The sequence below is a fragment of the Hypanus sabinus genome, chromosome 21 (genome assembly GCF_030144855.1).
Source record: "Hypanus sabinus isolate sHypSab1 chromosome 21, sHypSab1.hap1, whole genome shotgun sequence".
In the NCBI taxonomy this organism is placed as follows: domain Eukaryota; kingdom Metazoa; phylum Chordata; class Chondrichthyes; order Myliobatiformes; family Dasyatidae; genus Hypanus; species Hypanus sabinus.
The window spans coordinates 43,725,819-43,749,870 of record NC_082726.1 but is presented as its reverse complement, the minus strand read 5'-3'; the positions used below and the strand labels follow the sequence as shown (position 1 = coordinate 43,749,870).

At 41.5% G+C, this 24,052-nt stretch overlaps 2 protein-coding genes across 2 annotated transcripts in view; both read left to right on the top strand.

Moving 5' to 3' along the window:
• Positions 1–463: 463 nt before the first annotated feature.
• The window catches only part of LOC132378991 (protein transport protein Sec24C-like), an 83,593-nt gene continuing 60,004 nt past the window's right edge, over positions 464–24,052 (top strand). Inside the window, exon 1 of the mRNA XM_059946417.1 lies at positions 464–565. The gene's annotated coding sequence lies outside the window, so the exon portion shown is untranslated. The remainder of the gene's footprint in view (positions 566–24,052) is intronic.
• Positions 13,496–16,737, top strand: LOC132379232 (uncharacterized). Its single transcript, XM_059946942.1, has 2 exons — positions 13,496–14,013; positions 14,913–16,737. Exons 1-2 carry the CDS (start codon positions 13,823–13,825, stop codon positions 15,340–15,342), a joined length of 621 nt encoding a protein of 206 aa, XP_059802925.1. The 5' UTR covers positions 13,496–13,822; the 3' UTR covers positions 15,343–16,737.

Below are 24,052 nucleotides of genomic sequence, written 5' to 3'. Positions count from 1 at the left end.
GAGGAATACCAGTTAAAACCTTTATGAGAAGGGGTCGCCTATTTAAGAGAGCACCGAGGAAGAATGACTTTTTCCAACCCCTTGAGCCAGTGACGGAACCTGACAAACACTAAAGGCCGTGTTGGGAAGGGTGGTGTTGAGGCTGAGATGGGGCCCTATCTTCCTGAAAGTCGCGATCAGGATGCAGGGGCCGACTGGACTTCCCCTACTCGTGGTCTTTCAGCTCCTTCAGTAATTTTCGGCGCTACGCGGTGATTCTTGGCCTGGATTCGTACTCTAAGCGGCTGTTGTGATTGACATCCCAATCCGGAGTATCTCGCAAACAAAACGGGCACAGCAATCGATGAGGAAAGGATTCAACTGATGACCCCTGGGCACTGAATTAATCGCCGCATCAAGAACCAGAAGACACCTCCTCGGTTTGCTTATGCGTCTGCGTAGCATCCGGGAGTTTATTGCGTGCGATGACGTACCGTGTGCGTCCTTATGTCAGCATTACGTGTGGCGTGCGAAAGACGGACGTGGCAGCGACTGGGGAGACGCCGAGAGAGGCCTTGGTCCGGCGGTAAGTGGCCGGGGAGTGGCTGGAGTTGTGGGGTTAGCGCTCCAGCGTGTTTGGCACCGAATGCCCCAGGATTAAACACATCGCTGGCGGCAGTAGCGCAAAACTAGGGCTCAGGTTAGCCGTGTGTGGCCACAGATCTCTGCCCGACGTTAACGGCGAATGGGCACAGGCAGGCGGCTGGTAGCCGGGGATCGGTCCGAAGCAGGGGGTCAGTCACTTGGGCTGGACCCTATCCCAGACAGTGGGTGGACCAGGGCTGGAGGTGAATCGCCCCAGGGGTGTGTCTCAGATCCGAGGCCTGTATGCTGCCCGACCAGGGTATCGGTGCAAAAGGCCCCGGGTTTATGGAGCTCCGTCTCGCCGGCCTTGGGGCCGAGGCTTGGGTCTGAAATGGCTGGTGAATCATATCGGACAGCGACCGGATCTTCCGCTCATTTCTCTGTATTTTGACGCTTCTCCACTGTCTAATCCAACCCAGAATCTTCTTGATTATCGGCCAGACGTCAGGACTCTAGCTGAAACATTCGCGGGTTTAATCCACTTCACTGTGTGATGTGCTGTTGCCTCAGACCATCGGCTACAATAAAAGAATGGCTGGATTTTAGCAGCGTCTTGCACGATTTCGGAGATTACCAGTTGGGAATGTGATCACTACAACTTTATTTGAGGATTACATATTGGTGGGGGTTCTGGAGGGAACTAATTAGTGCTTCATCAAAATATTACCTTTTGCTTTCGCCTGAGAATATCCACAACAAGGGTTATCTAGGTGCTATTCCATATAGCTTTGGAGAGTCAGGATGAGGTTCTATGATTAATACTTTATATTAACTCAAGGCTGGCATTTATTGCCCATCCCTAATTGTTTTTGAACTGATGGTGAGTCATCATCTTATACTGTAGCAATTTTCTGGTGAAAGTATCCCTGAGGAGGAACTTGAATCCGTAAACTTTTAACATAGGTGGAAGTAATCCACCAATTATTGCAAGCACTACTTCCAGAAATGCAAGTTTTTGGTTTAACATGCATCAATTTTGTATAAGGATGTGTGCTGCTGGTTGCATTAGTTCTCTTGTTATTAAATTACTGGTTGTTGAATCATGATGAGAATTGGCTTTGTTTTACTGAGTGTTTGAATGTTGTGATACATCTCAGAATCAGGCTGATTATCACTGTTTAATATGATGTGTAATTTGTTTTGCAACAGTAGGAGCATGCAAGGACATACAGTTACCGTAAGTTACAAAAATAGAGGATATTCAGATAGGGCTGTGCTTCTTCAGGCTTCTGTATCAATTCTCCATATGCAAAGTGAGAATACCTTGCACAGTGAGAGTCTTTAATGTGCCTACAGCCTTCTTGAGGAATTGCCTTTTGAAGATGTTGCCAATGGTGGGGAGAGTTGTGCTCGTGATGGAACTTGTTGAATTTATAACCCTGCACAGCTTCCAATCCAGGCTGATGACAGCCAGTCGGGATGTTCTCCACTGTACATCTGCAGAAATTTGCAAGAGTCTTTTGACACAAGAAATATTCACATTGATTTGGGGTGCCTCCAAGTATTGCCTGCTGCAGTATCCCTTGAAACAAATCTTCCATTCCCATTTCTTGCTAAACTGGAATGAAGTCGGGAAGTGAATGCATAACAGTGAATGCTCAACAACTTTGATCACTTCCTGTGAGCATACCTGATGTTGTAAATGTTTTTGTGCAGACTTGAATTTCTTGATGTGTTTTAACCTGTCCCTGGAAGAGGAAAGCTTGCTTACTACCTTAGGCTATATGGGACTTCTGCAGCATTATGCTACCTTGCTGTTTATTTCAGTGCCTCCAGGCTTGTTTTGAAGAGTGTACCTTTTCTGACCTGAAGCTGTGGCTCTGTCTAAGCTGTGTGGCATTACAGTCTTTCTTTTACTACTTACTTTTTATCCTTGGCAGAATTCAAGATTGCTTAATGTCATTTCCTGTACACAAGGAGAAGGAACAAAATAATTGTTACTGCAGATCTGATGCAGCACAAAAAACACAAAAGATAAAAAACATAATAATATAAAAGCAGAATAAATATAAATACATAAGATAACTTTTATGCATTAATCGTATGTCCATAAAGTAATGATAGGTGACTGACAGGAAGTAATAAAGTAGTGGTGGAATTAGTTGGTGGAGGCGTTGATCAGCCTTGTTGCTTGAAGAATATAACTGTTTTTGAGCCTGGTGGTCCTGGTGTAGTTTCCACATGCCTTCTCCCTGATGGGAATGGGACAAACAGTCCATGAGCAGAGTAGGTGGAAACCTCCATGATATTGCAGGCCTTTTACTGACTCCTTTATTTATGTCCTTAATGGTGGGGAGGTTGATTATGGTGATGTTTCTGACTCCCTACTATAAAATATTCCTGTCCAGTGCAGTTTCCGAACAATGATGCAGCATGCAAATCATAAAGTACCTCCATTAATTGTTGCCTTTTATGAATTAATGTATAGATGCAGTTAGTTACCTTCTCTACATTTGTCTAGTTTTCTTTTGAAATAAATGGCTTTTGGTTTACCTCTACTTGTATCTAAATTCTAATTTCAACAGCTTTCACTGGCTTCCTGACCTAACATGGTGTCACCCATCCATTAACTTTTAAGCAAGCACTGCTGATTATTTTGACGCATGTCAGTTATTTGTCATTGAGTATGATGACTTTTAGAACACCTGTAATGTTAAACTGGTTGCATTGCATCCTGCATTACTTATCTGTAACTCTTTAATACTCAACCCAATGTGGATGGTGACAACTTTCCAATTGACGTATGCCCTCTGAGTACTTTAGCGAAAGTCTATTTTAGAAGTTGTGTAATATTTGTTTTAACTGTCTTCGAGTCGAGTTATTAATTTTAAAATCTCAGTGTCTGCAATTGAACTATGCAGGACTTTGGAACAGTGAAATAAAGTGTAGTTCGTTACCATGTGATGAGCAGAGTCCATGAACTCTGATTTTCATAGGCATTATCAGAAATATGTAATTGCAGGTGCAGCTGATTGCTATATACATTCTCACTTTGTTGAAGTGGAATACAAGAAATTACAATAATATTGAAAAGGTTTCTTCCAAATCTCACTGAATTCAGCATGCAAAGATTAAGGTGATGTGTGTATATTGCTTAGTGAATTAATCTGCACTTAATTGTAATTGCACACCAGAAATATTTGTGGCATTGCTGTTCAGTCTCTAACTTTGGCCAAAAGCAGTTTATGAGTAGTCGTGTTTATGAGAAATCAAGTAGGCTTGACTTGATGATTTTTATAAGTGTAATATATTTCATTAGCATGTGCGTATCCTGAAAGGGAATGGTAGGAGGAGATGTTGAGATGTTGTTTCATCTCCAGACTTTTTCCTCCCAGTTCCACAATTTTGGACTTGAATCACTTAATTCTTGGGGAAACTAGATCTTCGGACATCCCGCCAAATTCAGCTTGGAAAGAGTGATGTGAAGACAGTGGTTTCTTCAAAATTTATTTTTAACATTGTGGATGTGTGAACACACTGGAATTTGGATAAAGATACATTCCATGTGTTTATTGGTGATGCAGGCTTTATGGTCTACTTGTACAATCATTTAAAATATCAATCAGTATAAGTTATGTGGAGTACAAAAGTAGGAAGTTTTTGTTGCAACCTTGCAGGTTTTTGCTACACTACATTTAGAGTGGTGCTTACTATATTAGTCTGTGTATTTAAGGATGAATATCCCTTTTTTGGGAGCATTGAAAGATTCTCTAGGATCCATGGGAAGAAATATACAGAGGGTTACGAAACATGCTTTATTAAGGGTCCACACCATCTGGGACATGCCACTACAATAGGGAGGAAGTATAGGAACCTGAAGAACCATACTCAGCAATTACTTTTTGAACTGTGTATAAATACTATGGCATTATTTCTTTAGCACTATTTATTTTGTCATTTATAGTTATTTTGTCTTTGTATTGCTGCTGCAAAACATATTTGCCTCATATAAGATAGTGATAATAAACTTTATTCGGAAAGCACAGGATATATACATCCCAAAGAGAAAGAAGTATTCTGAAGGCAACGTGACACAACCATGGTGAACAAGAGAAGTCAAAGAGATGGCATATAATAGAGCAAAAATTAGTGGGAAATTAGAGGATTGGAGAGCTTTTAAAAACCAGTAGAAGGCAACTAAAAAAGTTATTAAGAAGGTAAAGATGGAATAGGAAAGAGAGCTAGCCAGTAATATTCAAGAAGATACTAAAAGTTCCTTCAGATATACAAAATGTAAAAGGGAAGCAAAAGTGGATATTGGTCCTCTAGGTGTCAATGCTAGAGGGGTAGGAATGGGAGCCAAGGAAATGGTGGACAAACTGAATAAATATTTTGCATTAGTCACTGAGGAAGATACAAGCTGTAGAGTGGAAGTTTCAGGTGTCATGGGTCATGAAGTGTTTGAAGTTAACTTTAGTAGGGAGAAGATACTTGGGAAACTGAAAGGTCTGAAGGTAGGTAAGTCACCAGGACCAGGTGGTGTATTCTCTAGGGTTCTGAAAGAGGTGGCTGAAGAGATTAGTAATGATCTTTCAAGAATCACTAGGTTCTGGAATGGTTATGGAAGTTTGGAAGATTGCATATTTCACTCCACTCTTCAAGAAGGGAGAGAGGCAGAAGATAGAAAATTGTAGACCAGTTAATTTAACTTCAGTGGTTGGTCAGATGTTGGAGTCAATTACTAAGGATCTCAGGAAACTTGGAGGCACATGATAAAATAGGCCATAATCTGAATGGTTTCCTTAAGGGAAAATCTTGCCTGACGAGTTTGTTGGAATTCATTAAAGAAATAACAAGTATAATAGACAAAGGAGAGTCAGTGTATGCTGTGTACTTGGATTTTCAGAAGGCCTTTGACAAAGTGCCACACGAGGCTGCTTAAGACAAACTATGAGCCCAATATATTACGGGAAAGATTCTAACATGGATAAAACAAGTGGCTGATTGGCAGGAGGCAAAGAGTGGGAATAAAGGGAGCCTTTTCTGGTTGGCTGCTGCTGATGAGTGATGTTCCACAGGGGTCTGTGTTAGGACCAGTTCTTTTTGTGTTACATGTCAGTAATTTTTAATGATGGAGTTGATGGCTTTGATGCAAAGTTTGCAGATGATATGAAGATAGATGGAGGGGCAGGTGGTTTTGAGGAAGGTGAGAGTCCACAGAAGGACTTGGACTGCTGAAGAGAATGGGCAAAGAAATGGCAGATGGAATGCAATGTCGGAAAGTGTATGGTCATGCACTTTAGTAGAAGAAATGAAAGGGTTGACAATTTTCTAAATGGAGAGAAAGTACAAAAAAAAACTGAGATGCAACAGGGCTTGTGCAAATGTCCTTGTGCAAACCCCCGAAGGAAGACAAATGCGATGTTAGGTTCATTTCAAGAGGACTAGAATATAAAAGCAAGGATATAATGTTGAGAATTTATGAAGCACTAGTGAGGCCTCACTTGCAGTATTGTGAGCTGTTTTGGGCCCCTTAGAAAGGATGTGCTGAAACTGGAGGCGGTTCAAAGGAGGTTCACAAAAGTGATTCCAGGATTGAATGGCTTGTCATATGAACAGTGTTTGATTACTCTGTATCTGTACTCATTAGACTTCAGTGGAATGAGGGGTGACCTCATTGAAATCATCAAATGGCCTTGATATAGTGGATGTGAAGAGGATGTTACCTACAATGGGTGAGTCTGATCAGAGGACACAGAATGGAAATGAGGAATGCATCCAGAGAGTGGTGAATCTGGAATTCTTTGCACCAGGCAGCTGTGGAAGTCAAGTCTTTATGTATATTTAAGGCAGAGGTTGATAGATTCTTAATTAATCAGGGCATGAAGGGATATGGGGAGAAGGCAGGAGATTGGGGCTGAGGGTAAAATTGAATTAGCCATGATGAAGTGCTGCAGCAGACCGGATGGGCTTGATGGCCTAACTTTGCTCCTATATCTTATGATTTAATATTGAGATTTCAAAGCAGATGAGTCCATTGGTGGAGATATTTTAGATCTAGGCATGATTTCAGAATAAGAGTGCCGTCTTTTTGGTGATAACTAAGAATTTTTTGAGCATTCTGATTCTTTGAAAATTTCTACCCCAAGGAGTTGTTGAGGGTGATTCACTGAAATTATTGAGGTTGAAACTTAAAATGCTTGAGGAGAGAGCATTGAAGCCAAGGCTAGAGCAGCCGCGATCTTAATAATTAGGAGGCTGGAAGGTGGTTGGCGTACTCATGTTTTTGTTGTTCTGAGGTACTTTCTTACTGTTATACTTTGAGTTCCACTAATGTCTACTTTCTGGGTACCCCCCCCCCCCCACTCATCAAGTAGCTTTCTCTAACTGCTCTCTCTATTGATTGTTATGGTTTCTGCTGTTCCTACTGTCACTGGTGTCTGTATGTGGTGAGACATGAAATTGCATTAGAGCATGGATTACTAATTTGTAGGTATACATTACACAAACTTGTATTCTTCTATCTTTTTTTAATTTAACAAATGATTAAATCCAGTGGGCACATAACCTTTTGGGGAATTTATATATGAAAGTAAGTAATAATTAAAAATTAGAGCTTAGCTATCTAGAAAGGAACTTTTAAAAAATGAAGGTTGCTTTTGAAGTTCCTTCCCATAAAGATGGACTGATGGCATTTGGACATATAAAGATGGATCACCATTTTTGTTGAGTATCCAAGGCTATTGAGCTGTGACAAGTGAATGGGACTGATCAAGCTTCTGAATGCTTCCCTTTGTTTTCTATCAGTGATCCCAATTTAGTAATCTAGACTTTTGGATGAAATTGATTTTAAAATGCTGCAATGATAACGTTTTTGGTTTCAGGTATACCATATTATTACTGTTTCGTTATCTTTTTGCATAGCTGTGAAATCTTTTTTCAGAGCTCAGTCTATACTTGTTATGCAAAACTATGGAGTTATTCAGAAATAGAAATGTCAAGGTCAAAGTAGAACTTGTGAATACTAGGGGAACACTAATGTTCTCTCTGGATCATTCAACTGAATATTGAGTTTGAAATATGATGATGTTCTCTCTGAGAGGTTTCATGACAAACTTATTCTAGGTTATTGGATAATTTGGAAGTTTGAGATTATTTTGGAACTCTGTCAGCTGCAGCTCTGCAAACAGGTGTAAGAATTTTCTACTTGGAGTAGTAAGTTTATTCATTGAGAGTGAGGTAATCTTAATTGGGGACATGTAGGTCCACCCTGTAGCTTGTCATTGGCTTAAAACTTTTCCCTTGACTTTTGGTATTCCTTTTTGACAGTCCTTAGTGAAGGCCCATTTGTAGTCTTCATCAAAACTTCTATTGTAATCTTTTTAAAAAGCTGGAACATGAGTTTCTCAGATACATATTTGCAAAATTTTGAGTTGCTGATTTCCACAAGTAGGAATAACTTTTAACATTGGATAATGCAGCAGATTATCAACATTTTCGAGTAACTCTGAAATTTGGATTATTGGTTAACTTGTTTGCTTGAGATGACAGGGCAAGTGTTTTTGGATAAAGTTGTCAAATTCCTTACTGTACTAAACTTTTGAGGATGTGCATTTCATAGTTTTTCCTTGAGCTCTTCCCCACTGACATTGACAGTGATCGCCTCGTTAGTGTTCCAATGGTTAACACTGAAGCAGATGACAAGAGCTGGTGAACTTGTGACTTAGGATTCTTTAACCGAAGAAATGTGCAAGTACACACCTTATGGGTGGTGAGTACTGTATTTTTCCCTCAATCTCAGCTCCTCTACTGAGAGCTTGAGGGTTAGGCACAGTATCCTTGCTGTTCCTAATAGTGCACTCTTCTGGACCAAGATCTCGAATCTTGTTCCCAGGATTTGTGGAGTCACTCTCTCAGTACAGGCAGTGGCAGCCTCAGCAGACGCAGGTAGCTCCGGCCACTGAGGACACTGGGTGCAAAAATCAGCAGGCATTCAGGCCAAGCCAGAGTCTGACGCTGGGAACCATCCAGGCTCTGCTCCATCGCCTGCTGCAGCGCAGTGGTCTGGGGTTCGAGTCCCAGTGGTGGCAGTCTAGTAGGGTTTTTAGGCTACCTCACTGCAAACAATCTTTTCATTTTCATAAAGCATTGGAGCAGAATTAGGCCATTTGGCTCACTGAGTGCTTTGCAAATCAATCATAGCTGAGTTTTACTCCTCACCCAGCCAACCCCATTTACCTATCTTCTCACAGTAACTTTTGCCAACCATACTAATCAAGAGCCTATCAACATCCAGAGACATTTGTGGCAGTGAATTGCACAGATTCACCACCCCCTGTTACCTTTCCTCTTGATCTAAGGGGACCATTTTAGTCAGAGGCTGTGCCCTGTTGTCCTCAACTCTCACTACTGGAAGCATTCTCCATGTCCACTCTTTCTATCTTTTCAATTATTCGGCAGGTTTCAAGGAAACCCCTTACCCTTCTGACTTCCAAGTACAGGCCCAGAGCCATCAGATGTACTTCTCTATGCAAACCTTTTCATTCTTGGGATTATTTGTCTTGCTACTTGTTTAGCGACAGTTTCCTCTTTGATGTTAGGTTTCCTGGTTTTCCCTTCAGCCCTTTTAAGGGCCTGATTCATTTCCTTCACCTTGTAGCCATTCTGTAGGAACGTTGTGCGTAATCATCTTATTTCCTCGGAGATTCTCCATATTTCTTATTTCATCTTTTTTCTTGCTATTTGTCTATTGGTTTTCAAAAGCTTCCCAATCCTCGAGTTTTTATGCTGTCTTGACTTCCTTTGTCAGCCATGATTACCTCATTTCCTCCTCCTACCTACATAGTTGGTATCCACATGGACCACAACAACTGCATCTTTTCCCCTTGCATTCCAAGTTCCTCTGCAGGACAGATGAGATGTCTTGATCCCAGGCATCAGACAGGCAATACAGCCTTTGGGACTCTCAATCCTTGCAATAGAATTGGACTATTCCCCTGACTATACTGTCCCATTTACAACTCCATTTCTCTTCTCTTTGCCCTCTTGAATGGCTCCCTCAACCAAGATTTTTTTTGAGGATTGAGTATTTAATATTCTTATTTAAAGCAGATTTTATATGAGGTAGAGATTGCTTCTTAATATGCAAAGGGGAGAAAAGTTACAGGGGAGGTTGGAAGTGTGTAGAATTACTTGCATTTAATGTGCTGACTGACACAAAAACCTTGTGCTTTAGCAACATCTCTGCAAAATACAATCATATTATTGAGCCCTGCTGCAATGTAACAGTAGATCATTTCTAATCATGATTTGTTTTGAGGCCTTCTGTATATATTTTTGGAGAGTTTGGGGTGTAAGAGTGGTGGAGGGAAGTGCGTTGATCAACTCCCCATTGTCCACCATGGTTACCAAAGTCTCTCGTCCTAAATCAAGAAAATGGTTGCTCACATCTGTGTCTACCTTGGTAATTTTGATTCCAGTTAAACCTAACCATCACTGCTTTGTCACAGTTGCTACCGAGAATCATTTCCTTAATGGGCAGCATGCTAGGGTACTAGCTAGCACAATGGTTTAGAACACAGATGACCCAGGTTCAATTCCTGCCTCTGCATAAGGAGTTTGTACGTTCTTCCCATGCCGCTTGGGTTTCTTCTGGGTGCTCCGGTTTACAGTCTAAAGGCTTACCAGTAGGTAGGTTAATTGGTCATTGTAAATTGGTCTGTGATTAGGCTAGAATTAAATTGAGGCATTGCTGTTTTCAGGGTTATACCTCAATTATAAAAAATACCATGAGGAGACATCGTATTTGTGGATTTCTTATGTGAAGATTCATAACCACCAAGTAGAACTTTGAAATTGAGATTATTTTAGGACATAAATATATTTTCTTTAATGTGGAGGGGCTGGAGTTGCTAGAGCATGGCAATCTGCATCTGAGATATTGAAGGAGATGGCCTTGGAAGAGTAGCTGCAACAGTTATCATCTTCCAAAATTCTATCAGGGTCAGATTCAATATCACTGGCATATGTCATGAAATTTGTTGTTTTGCAGCAGCAGCAAATTGCAATACATAAATTCCATAAATTATACTTTAAAAATTAAATAAGTGGTGCAGAAAGGGGTGGAATAGCGAGGTATTGTTCAAGGGTTCATTGTCTATTCTGAAATGTAGTGGGGGAGGGGAAGACTCGGTTCCTGAAATGTTGGGAGTGTCTCTTCAGGATCCTTTTACTTTGATGCTAACAATCAAGAGGTGTGCATGTTTTGGGTGATGGGGTTCCTCTATAATGGATGTCCCCATTTGGGGGTGTCCTGAGTGCTGGGGAGGCGAGTGCTTGTGATAGAGCTGGCTGAATTTACAACTTCCTGTAGCTTCTTCTGATCCTGTGTAGTGGCCTTTCTGTATCCAACAGTAATGCTTTCTACAGGGAATGCAGGGAAAATTCACCAGACTACTCCTAGAATGGTGGGACTGTGGTATGAGGTCAGATTGACTTGGCCTGTGCTCTCAAGTGCCTAGAATGAGACTTACATGCTTTGACAGTGAGAACCATGGTAGGTGTACTTGTGGAATTTTTTACTACAGTAATCCTTGGAGAGCAACTTGTAAGAGAGTAAGATGGTGTTAGTGATGCCCAGTGACTACTTATCAGTGGCAAAAAACAAAAGAAAGAAAGTTACTAAATACCTCCTTAGTAACTATTAATGCTAACAATGGAGAAGCGAGTGGAGGTGCGGGCGAGGCATGGTCGAAAAAGCGAGAGGTGGAAGCGAAGCATGGTTTGAGACGAGCAAAGGCAGAGATAGAGTTGAAGCAGAGTCATAGCATTCCTGATGAGCAGTAAAGCTGAATTGGAAAGGTCAGGTATGGGCCAAATCGTGGTGGTGGGATTTGGGCCCCAGAGCAGTCTGAGAACTGCGGAACGACCTGAAGTTTGGCTGATTTAAGCACCGGGCCTGATTGAAAAGCTCGGTGTCGAGACCAGAGGCAAGGTGAGGGTTGGTTCTGCTCTCTGCTTCATGACGATTGAGCAGCACTGCACTGAACTGAGGCTGTGGCCTATTCTGTTGCCTGGCTTTGTGTCTGTGGTCTTGCAACCTTTACTTGGCTGAGACTGAGACTGTGGCTTGCTCCAGCTGTATTGACGCCTGGCTTTGTGTATCTTGTAAAACTTCAATTCTGAAGTGATTTGCTTTTATTTGCACAATTTAGTTTTTTTGGTCTCTCTCTATTGAGTGTTTAACAGTCTTTAATGGATTCCATTGAGGTTTCTTTGGCTTGAGGTTGCCTATAAGGACACAAAACTCAAGATTGGACAACGTATACATACTTTGATATTAGAGGTACTTTCGACTTCTGTGCATGAGTTGTCAAGTAGAGCAGAGTGCAGATATGGTATTGGGAGGATCAGCTATGATTGCACTGATTGGCTGAGCAGGTTTGAATGGCCTACTGTATTTGAATGCTCATTGGTTAGTTTACAGAAGACCAATTCTGCTTTAATTATTAGAACATTACACATTTCCTGCAGCTACAAGAACAGTCCACCAAGTAATCAAATTTTTAACTTGCTGTTCAGAGTTGTTGAATATGAATCTTGAGTTGCTGGCACAATTCAGAGTGACTTTTGAATTGTAAGTGTTTTACCAAACAACTGACCCAGTTGTCTCCACTAGTTCGTAGATGAGCTGTCAGAATGGTTAAATATAAGTACCCAGAGTCAAGACAGTGAGAAATAAGCCTGGATTATTGTCAATTTATTTTAAAATACAAATGTGTGGATATTGGATGGGTGCAAGATTGAGCTTATTGTGGGTAGCCTCTAATATTTCCACACAAGAGAAAATCTGCAGATGCTGGAAATCAAAGTAAGACACCCAAAGTGCTGGAGGAACTCAGAAGGCCAGGCAGCATCTATGGAAAATAGTAAACAGTCGACATTTCAGGCTGTCATTTCAGTCCAGATGAAAGGTCTTGGCCTAACACGTCACCTGTTTACTCTTCTCCATTGATGCTATCTGGTCTGCTGAGTTCCTCCAGCATTTTGTGTGTACAGATTTCTCCCGCTATTCGAAGGCAGAGCATTCCTATGAAACGGTTCGTAACCCAGAATGTTATAAAGTGAAGAAGCAATTACCATTTATTTATATGGGAAAAATTTGTGAGCGTTCACAGACCTAAAAAATAACCTGCCAAATAACATATAAAGCCTAAAATAACAGTAACGTATAGTAAAAGCAGGAATGATCTGATAAATAAACAGCTTATATAATGTAGGAATACTTTTCTGCAATTATTGCAGCACTGTCCACCGCAGCGAAAATCTCACACAAGCTCTCTCAGCAGCACTTGCAGCAAAAACACGGCGCGAGCTCTCCCGGCGGAAACGCGCGGCGCGAGCTCTCCCGGCGGAAACGCGCGGCGCGAGCACTCCCGGCGGAAACACACGGCGCAAGCGTTCTCAACAGAAACACTCCAGTAACCTTTAAGCTATGAAGCTACCAAGTAACACGTAAAAATACACAGCCTATATAAAGTAGAAATAATGTATGTACAGTGTAGTTTCACTTACCGGAATCGGAAAGACAATGAACACACTGATGATGGTGTGTTAGGCTGAGTGGTCAGAAGTTGGGGTGGTGGGAGTTAGAGGAGTCTGGGGTGTCATCTCATCGTCGTCTGTTTCCATCAAGGCAGGCAGGTCATCATCTTCTATGTCTGCCTGCCCCAATGTCGAAGGTCGAGTTTTGTTGTCTGATGTGGATGGCTAGAAAAATGACAGTATGCTTGACTGCTTAGCCTTGCATATCTTTCTATCATACAGTTCTTTGTAAGCACTCAACCCATCCTGCAAATATGCCCTAAACCTACGTACCCTTTCAAAATTAAAGTCATACTTTTCTGCAATCATTGCAGCATTGTCAATCGCAGCGAAAATCTATGCAGTTGCTTTACGTTCAGTTCCTGGACGTCTTCACTTTTGGGCCGTTCGCTACTGCATTTGGCTTCAATTGTTATCCTTTCCTCTTCATCTCTCAGTTTTTGTTCATGGGATGCTAAAACCTCTTCAACATCATCAACTTCCATAAACCCTTAGCCAAACTCTCTATATCCTTACTCCATTCACCACGGTCGAAATGCTTTATTATGTCTATATTTACGCTGCATAACACCCTTACGCGCTCTTTTAGGCTTTTCCAATACCATAGAACTCACCTTGCTAACGGATGCACAAAATAAATTGAGATAAAGCACAGATGCTCACAGGCACATATTTAAGCAATGCCGGCCAGAATGCAGTTCCGGGGGAGGAACTTAGCTGCTCGGGGCACGTGCTGCCTTTATTCACACACAGCCCTTTTTCGTGCACTACGTTTTTTGCGCACTACATTTTTTGCGTGCTGCCTTTTCTCGTAACAGTGAAAACACCTTCTGTTAGCAAAAACAGGTAACTAATGTAGGTCTTTTGTAACAGTGAGGTTTTGTAGAGCTAACATTTGAAAAACGGGGGAAACCTGTATTACTCTGATATTTCCAGACTGTACTAGTTCTCCATATACTTGTGCTTGCTAACTACACAAGTAAAAAATAACTTACAATGACATTTGATTAAAACAGTACATAGATTTTAAAAAACTTTTCTTTCAAATCTGTACGGTGGTGTTCCTCCATTTCTATCTCTTCTAGTCATCCAGACTGTTTCCTGTTTTTTTTTCATACTTTTTTGACATTCTCTAATTTCATATCTTTACTTGTGGACTACATGAATTCTCTACTGAATCTTGAGAGGCTTCTTAAAACCAGTCTCTGACCAAATCATTGATTACTTGCCTGCTTTGGTATCCTTTGTGATTGTGTATTAGATTTTAATGCTGTGAGGTAGTTTATATTGGCAGTTTTCTGTAAAAGACTCTGGGAGGTTAGGAATGTAGCAGGTGCTTTCACATAGACCATGGGTCCAGTGCGTGATTAATGAGGTACATCCCCGAATACTTCAGTATGAATTAACAATGGTCATGCATGTTGGACTGTGTGTATGATGATCTGGGTATTCCCTAACCGGAAACCTTGGATGAATTATGAGGTCCAGTCACTTTTGAAGGCTAGAGCTGCAGCTTTTAGGTCCGGGGATACCAGTCGCTACACAGAATCCAGGCGTGAACTCTGGAAAGCCATTAAGGGTGCCAAGAGGCAATATCGAGCCACATTGGAAGCCCAGGCTAACCAGAGGGATGCCAGTAGACTATGGCAGGGTCTAAATGAGATCACTGGGTGCAAAGAAAAGGCTGGGAATATCAATAACTGTAGTGCTTCTCTTCTTGATGAACTTAATGTATTCTACGCAAGATTCGAACAGAAGAGAAGCATCCCGCTCCCTCTGGATGAACTGGACCTGGTGGCATCAAGATTCATTGTCACCAAGGAAGACGTTAGAAGAGCCTTCCTGAAGATAAATCCAAGCAAGGCGACGGGCCCAGATGGCGACCTGGGAAGGGTTTTCCGGGCCTGTGCAAGTGAGTTAGCTGGAGTGTTTGCTGACATCTTCAGCTGCTCCCTGTTTCAGTCTAAGATCCCCTCATGTTTTAAGAAGGCAATGATAATCCTGGTGCCGAAGAAAAGCAAGGTGGCATGCCTGAATGACTATCGACCTGTGGCTCTAACATCAATTGCTGTGAAGTGCTTCGCCGACCGGTCAACCTCAATGCTTTGCAATTCGCCTACTGGAGCAACAGGTGAATGGCAGATGCCATCTCTCTGGTACTACATTCCTCCTTAGAACACCTGGAGAATAAAGATGCATATGTAAGGCTCCTTTTCATTGACTGCAGCTCTGCCTTTAATATCATCATTCCAAATGTAACACTTACCCAACAGGCTGGTATATGTCTAGGGGAAAAGGAAATCCAGCCACTCACCAACCCCACCTCCCATACACACAGGTGCTTTGAGGATCAAGTTTATGCTGCGCGCACACACACCATATCAAGCTCACAAATACCGTTATGGAATACACTTTAAAGATTTTACTAAAACTAAACGAGTACTATGCAATACAGTATATATGAAGGAAAAGGAAATAAAGTAAAAGAACTTATCAAAGTTCAGTCAGTATAATGCACATCATTGGAGCTCAACCATCGAACCATTCGACACCTCATCACTTTCCTCCGACCTCCACGTTCTCGCACCTGGGACCGCCCCCAGTAGTCGACCGAGCAGTGCAGCGCACGTCCACCTTCTTCGGCATCTCCTTCCCGCCTCCCCTGAAAAGACTGCAAAAACCCCCAAGCCCCCAGCCTCACAAGACAAAATAACATTCCCCATTGGTTAAAAAATGAATACAATCCCTATATGAGCAAGTCCAAAGCTAAACAACTGCGAGAGAAAACACTTATCAAACATAAAAGCATTCCTACTCTAGCAAACCAAAGAAGCCATTTTGATTAACATACACAGTACATTGTACACAAATAAACCTAAGCTCCGGAACCTGGGTCTTAGCACTCAGATCTACAGCTGGATCTTCAACTTCCTCATAGACAGGACCCAGGCTGTAAAAATAGGGGACAAGCTCTCCTCTACAATCACTCTGAGCACTGGTGTCCCACAAAGCTGTGTACTCAGTTCCCTGCTGTACTCACTGTACGCCCATGATTGTGCAGACAAGTTTCCATTAAACTCAAATTATAAGTTTGCTGATGACCCCACAATTGTAGGCCGTATCTTGGGTAATGATGAGTCTGAGTACAGAGAGGAAATTAAGAACCCGGTGGCATGGTGCGAAGACAATAACCTATCCCTCTACGTCAGCAAGATGAAGGAATTGGTTGTTGACTTTAGAAGGAGTAGCGGACCGCACGACCCCATCTACATGGGTCGTGCGCAGGTGGAACAGGTCAAAAGCTTTAAGCTCCTCGGGATGAATATCACAAATGACCTGACTTGGTCTAACCCGGGGGTCGGCAACCCGCGGCTCCGGAGCCACATGTGGCTCTTTTACGTCTATGCTGCGGCTCCCTGTTGCTTTGGGAAATAATTGGTTGTGGCGACCCTTTTCCTGGCACATCCAAACCGGCTCACAATTAGATAGCCTACGGGGGTTTGCGAGCACAGAGCTTTGGAGCCTCTGCGCCATGGGGGGGGGGGGCAGGTTGAGGGAGGCTTAAAAGTGAGGCTGAAGATTTCGAATAAAGTTTTTTCCTTCGACTGCAGTTACCGACTCCGTTTCGTAATTTTAGCGCTGCGTGTAGCACACCGCTACATGGTCAGTATTTAATTAAAATGTATTTTATGTTAGTTTGTTAGTTTTTGAAATGTAAATCTAAGTTTGAAGATTATGGTGATCTTGTACAATCTAAATAAGACGTTGTGGCGACCCATTTCCTGACACATCCAAACCGGCTCACAATTAGCCAGCGTTCAGGCTAAGGGAGATAGCCTACGGGGGTTTGTGAGTACGTGTCTTTTGCAGCATCCGCGCCCATGGGGGGCGGGTTGAGGGAGGCTTAAAAGCAAGGCTGTTTAGTTCGAATAAAGCTATCTTTGACTGCAGTTTACTGACTGCGTGTAGCACACCGCTACAACGTGTTTTTATCGCTGGCTGTCCAGAGGGGAGGTGCTGAAACGCTTTGTCGCGTGTCTGGAAGAAGTGAAAACTTTCCTGGGCAGCAAAGGGCTCAACTTTCCTGAGCTGGAACAGCCAGAGTGGCTGGAAAAGCTACACTTCATGGTAGACATGACAGCGCACCTGAACACGCTGAACACAGCTCTTCAACGGGGTAAGGACGTACAGCCCTGCACATGTTGGAGGATGTTTTGGCATTCGAGCGCAAGTTGACAGTGCTTGCCAGAGATTTACAGAAAGGCACATTGTCTCACTTCCCCAATTTGAGAGAGTTCAAACAAGGTCACGACATGATAAATTCGGAGTATTTACATTCTGCAATCATCGCAATGCAAACATCGTTTGGGAAACGCTTCTGTGAGTTCAGAGAGGAAAAAAACACATTATCCTTCCCGGTCACTCCACTAAGCATCGATCCATCCCTACTGAATACGACTGCATTGTCAGGTGTGAGTCAACCTGAACAAGTATGATAAATATTTTAATTGCCTATTATTTTACGTATATTCATATGTTTTCATTGTTCAGTGAAATAGTCCTTTTATTTTTCAGGTTGACAGCTGGCTGACGTTATTTTTGGTTTGCTGCTGGCGGCAAATTTAAGTTTGGCGTTTTTCATAAATACAAGAAGAACTCAAATAGACATTGAGTATTTTACTTAAAAGTAACCTTCAACCCAACCTCTTTTTTTCGGAGTTCAAAATGTTTTTGTTGCATGCAGAAATGTAATTTCGTTTTCTCTGCAGGAGTTCATCAATTTCATAAATGCAACACATTGTAGTTTGTTTATACATAGCATAAAGGCAAAACAAAACGTTGTATGCAGTGTTATTTCATTTTAAATGTCAAACGGGTTTTGCGGCTCCCAGTGTTTTCTTTTCTGTGGGAAATGGGTCCAAGTGGCTCTTTCAGTGGTAAAGGTTGCTGACCCCTGGTCTAACCAAACAGAGTCCACTGCTAAGAAGGCCCACCAGCACCTTTACTTCCTGAGAAAGCTGAAGAAATTTGGCCTGTCCCCTAAAACCCTCACTAATTTTTATAGGTGCACCGTAGAAAGCATTCTTCTGGAGTGAATCACAACCTGGAATGGAAGTTGTCCTGTCCAAGACCGGAAGAAGCTGCAGAAGATCGTGAACATAGCCCAGCACATCACACAAACCAATCTTCCATCCTTGGACTCACTTTACACTGCACGCTGTCAGAGCAGTGCTGCCAGGATAATCAAGGACATGACCCACCCAGCCAACACACCTTTTGTCCCTGTTCCCTCTGGGAGAAGTTTCAGGGGCTTGAAGAGTCCTCCAGCCAGATTTGGGAACAGCTTCTTTCCAACTGTGATAAGACTGCTGAACAGATCCTCACCCGGATCTGGGCCATACCTTCCAAATATCCGGACCTAACTTGCACTACCTTTACTTGCCCTTTTCTATTTTTAAATTCTGATTTATGATTTAAGTTTTTATTATATTTACTTTGATTTGTATTTCAGGGAGCGTGAAGCACAGAATCAAATATTGCTGTGATGATTGTATGCTCTAGTATCAATTGTTTGGTGACAATTAAAGGCCCTTTTGGAAAAGGATCCACTGTTTTCCCGGTGTATATGATGAATAAGCTCTTCTTGGGCCTCCAGCTGAGTATAGGTATCGCTTTTAACTTGCATTTCAATGACAAACTTTGCCATCTTCATCGGGGATGATGCTTGGTTATGTCTAGTATGATGAAATTTATACTCAGGTCATCTGTCCCTCCTAATTGGTAACCAATTAGGTTTCTGTTGTCCCACCTTATTTACAAATTGAATTCCAGTTCTTTCTTGGAGTGAAACCTTCTTAAAGTTCTTTCCCTCTAGTTTTATTACAATGGCTTCCTTTGCCAGGCAGTCCCAAAAGTCACAGTACTTTTGTGCCATTCCAGTCAATCCTATTGACTTCAATAGCAAATGCAGTGTTCTGCTACCGACAGTTTCTTCGGGTAACCCAAATGGATACACCTCCTGTGCTCCTTGATGGGGGTTTCCACCTTGTGTCCCATCTAGCTGATCATGCTCTGCTCTGCATTCACAGGGAATCTTGTAAAAGCTAGCCTTTGACTTGCATAAGCTGTAGTTTGAGCTTCCTTATGGGTTTGTGGATGGTATTAATCTAGTATTTCTTCAGGATCCTGGTGATCCTTCCAGAAACCACAGAAGTATGTGCAGGAGAGGCAGTAGCAATGGGTTCCTCTCCGTTGTTAGGCTTTCTGGTTTTTCCTTTGGCCCTTTTAAGGGCCTGTCTGATTTCCTTTGTACCCATTCTGTAAGAACATTATGCCTAGTCATCGTTTTTCCTCAAGGAGGCTCTCCAGGTCTGAAATAGTTTTCACATGGTTGATCAAAGTAGAAAGTATCGCTCCACATTGGGAGGAATATGCTGGCTTTACTGTTATGGAACAAGTCTGTATGACTGGGTTTCTGCTGGATGTCCTGTCCGAAGCAGCTATCCAGTTTTTGTCGTATTAGAATGTCCAGGAACGGGAGGCAACCATTCTTCTTCTCCATCATAAATTTAATGTTTGGATGGAACTGTTGGAGTGTCCATGAGGCCACACTGCAAAGGTGTCATCGATGTACCTAAAGAAGCATTTGGGGTATAAGGGCAATGAACTCAGAGCCCTTTCCTCAAAGTCCTCCCTGTAGAAATTAACAAAAGCCAGTGACAAGGGCCATGACCACTCCGCTTGTCCACAGTAGTTTCCCTTGTAGAGGAAGTACGCTGATCTAAGGGTGTTTTCTAAGGTCAATGGTACCTTTATCAAACCTGACTGCAGATGGACCAAATTGTCTTTAATGGGAACTCTCATTAACAGGGACACCACAATGAAACTGACAATTACGTCCTTTGGGATTAGCTGGATGTTAGTTTTCGTTTTTACAGAGTTGGTCGAATTTGTGATGGGATGCTCACAACCTCCAACAAAAGGAGACCACGTTGTTGTTAAATGCTTAGTGAGGTAGTAATTCAGAAAATCTATCCCGCTGACAAAAGGCCTTGGGGGAATCCTACCTGTGTATCATCGATTGTAAACAAGGGGGGACAGCGGAAATTTGATTGAATGAGAACTAACCATCAGGAGGAAAGGACAATGGGAGTATAAATACTGCTGGACTAGACATGCCCAAGCATCATCCCTGATGCAGATAGCAGAGTTTGTCATCGAAATGTGGTTAAAATCAATACCTGTACCTGGCTAGAAGCCCGAGAAGAGTTCATTTGTTCTTTTCTTTTTCCTATTAACTATTTGATAAAGATGATATTGATAAATAACTTTCTTTATAATTTTATGTGTTGTCTGATCTGTTATTTCTTGCCGACTGATAGTTGTGCATGATTAGTATTTACACAAACGTCCTGCCTCAGCAAGGACCTGGACTCATTGCAGTTTGCCTAACACCATAATAGGCCAACGGCAGACGTAATCTTAATGGCTCTCCACATGGCTTTAGACCACCTGGACAACACAAACACCTACGTCAGGATGCTGTTCATTGACTATAGCTCAGCATTTAATACCATCATTCCCACATTCCTGATTGAAAAGGTACAGAACTTGGGCCTCTGTATCGCCCTCTACAATTGTATCCTCGACTTCCTAACTGGAAAACCACAATATGTCCTGATTGGTGATAACATATGCTCCTCGCTGACAATCAACACTACCGTACCTCGGGTGTGTGCTTCGCCCACTGCTCTACTCTGTATATACACACACACGACTGTGTGGCTAGGCATAGCTCAAATACCATCTATATATTTGCTGATGATACAACCATTGTAGGTAGAATCTCAGTGGTGATGAGAGGGTGTACAGGAGTGAGATATGCCAATTAGTGGAGTGGTGCTACAGCAACAACCTGGCACTAAAATGTTAGTAAGACGAAAGAGCTAATTGTGAACTTCAGGAAGGGTAAGATAAAGGAACACATACCAATCGTCATAGAGGGATCAGAAGTGGAGAGAGTGAGCAGTTTCAAGTTCCTGGGTGTCAAGATCTCTGAGGATCTTACTTGGTCCCAACATATTCATGTACCTGTAGTTATAAAGAAGGCAAGACAGTGGCTATACTTTATTAGGAGTTTGAAGAGATTTGGCATGTCAACAAGTAGACTCAAAAACTTCTATAGTTCTTCCGTGGAGAGCATTTTGACAGGCTGCATCACTGTCTGGTATAGAGGGGCTACTGCACAGGACTGAAAGAAGCTGCAGAAGATTGTAAATATAGTCAGCTCCATCTTGGGTACTAGCCTACTAAATACCCAGGACATCTTAAGGGATCAATGTCTCAGAAAGGTAGCATCCATTATTAAGGGCCTCCAGCACCCAGGGCAGGCCCTTTTCTCATTCCTACTATCAGGTAAGAGGTACAGAAACCTGAAAAGAGAGAGAGAGACACCCCCCCCCCCCCCCCACCCCTCTTCTTCCCCTGTGCCATCTGATTCCTAAATGGACATTGAATCTTTGGACAGTACCTCACTTTTTTTAATATACAGTATTTATGTTTTTGCACATTTTTAGCAATCTACTCAACATACGTATACTGTAATTGATTTACTTGGTTATTATTTTTATTTTATTTATTTTTTTCTCTGCTAGATTCTGTATTGAACTGCTGGTCACGTACCAGTGATAATAAACCTGATTCTGATTCTGAAATCGTTCAAATCATGATGTTCCTATTTGGTTGAACTCCAAATCATACCGACCCTAGACGTATATTGTTTATGAAAGGTGACCTTCTCACTGCTGAGTCACGTGGCTGTTTGCCAAGTTAGCTATTGAGCCAGGTTTGCATACGAGCCCGTTGAGAGGGTTACAGTAGTCCTGTACAATGTCCTCAGATTTTTGAAAAACATTAATAATGTTCATATAATGTAAGTAACAGGAAATCTAACTATTTAGTGCAACTCCAAAAACATGGCATGGTTTGGACTGGCAGATTTTCCAGATTATTTGATGTTATTTTATTAATATACCAACTACTTTAATTAGTATTTTTAGTGTTACGGTGTATTAAATTCTACAGTGAATCCAGATATTTCAGAGGAGTGCAGGGGTGGGATTCTGTTGAGTCTTGGTACACAAATTGGGCCAAGTATTGAACAATGAGGATTTCTGAATAATTGGATAGCAGATTATCACATTACTGTAGATTGGGTGGGACAGAAAATTGGCAATTTGCTTCATCTTGTGTTTCCTGCCTGATTGCGTCTCAGTTTTTGATTGTTTGCGATCATCATTACATGTTGGGGGTCGTCGCTTTGCTGCTGCTTCTGCGTGAGAGTGGGGAGCTGGGGGGGTTGCTTTGGAGTTCATGGTAAAAATCTGCTACTGTGTTATGACACCTAATGGATAGGTGTTAACAAAAGCGACTCAGTTTTGGAAGTACAAAATAATTATTTTCAAGTTCATCATCTTTTAGCTGACCACAGATTCTTCTACCAAAAATAATCAGAAGTTTTGTATTTTTTAGTACCATTGTGTGAGAATATTTCTGGAGCAGCAATGAAAGAATCCAAAGACAATTATCAATTAATTGCAAACATTCTCGTTAATTTTAAGCTTTATCTTGTTGTGTAGCAAGGTTTGATTTCGATGTGATATATATTTCAGGATATGAAACAATACAAGCCAGGGTTTAATTGCTTTTGCTGTCTTGCAGCTTGTAGATAAATTATTTTTCACCTAACATGTTAGGATTTTTTTAGATCTGAAAATTAAAATACAAATTTTGGTGCTCCTGATCAGAAATGTAGAAAACCTACAGCACAATACAGGCCCTTCGGCACACAAAGAAGAACATAGTTATGTCATAAAATTTATTAATAGCAGTGGAAGTTACCATAGGCCAGTATAATTTAAAGAAGAATCACTTTTTGGAACTTGTGCATAATTGCCAAGACCAGACATTTTGATATGAAATATGAGCAATCATCATGCAAAATCTGTTACTTTGTCTTATAACAGCAATAATATTGTCAAAAAGTGATTCTTGGTTACCGTTAGAATATGGAGACTTCCCATTGTGCTTATAGCTAAAGGTTTGCCAATCTTCTCTGCTTCATTATTGAGAAGCTGTTACAAATCAGCATAGATACAAAATGGTAAGGCAACTCTTGTTTGTGTGGCATTGAAGAGAAGTGGTCCTGAATGTGGGTTAAGAAACTAATACAACTTAATAACGCTAAGCAGTATTTAAGCATATTGTACTGTCTCAGTACTTTTATATTTGTATGCTGTGGCACTTTTTATTCACAGTACTTTTGCAAATAACGCTATTCTTTTACACTTCTGGTTAGATGCTATTTGCATTTCATTGGCTTTGTATCTGTACTCGGCATAATGACAATAAAGTTGAATCTAATCTTATATAGACAGATTTAGAACTGGCAGATATGTTCCAGATATACAGAGAAATCCATTTGTCTCCTTAAGTTCTAACAAAAGTATTTGACCTTTTCACATCTACACAGCTTGTCCTGAGTATTTGATGTATTATCTGTTCTTAAGATTTTCAGCATTTGAAGTTTTGCATTTTACAATTGCATTCAAACTGAAAATTTGTCATATTTTGGCTCTCACTTAAACTTTTCAATCCAGTTCCAGAGTTATTGTTTTTGTCAAAGGACTTCACAGACAAAGATATCAAAATATATGCAATATAAACTACTACTCCCAGACTCTGTCATTTCAATGATACACTGCTGTTTGCTGCCTCTTTATTTGGCTTGGGAGGTGTCTGACTGAGGAACTGGTAAAAACATGTAATTAATAGTAAAGCATGATTTGTCTATTTTCCATTTGTGTAAGATGTCATCTGCTTTTTA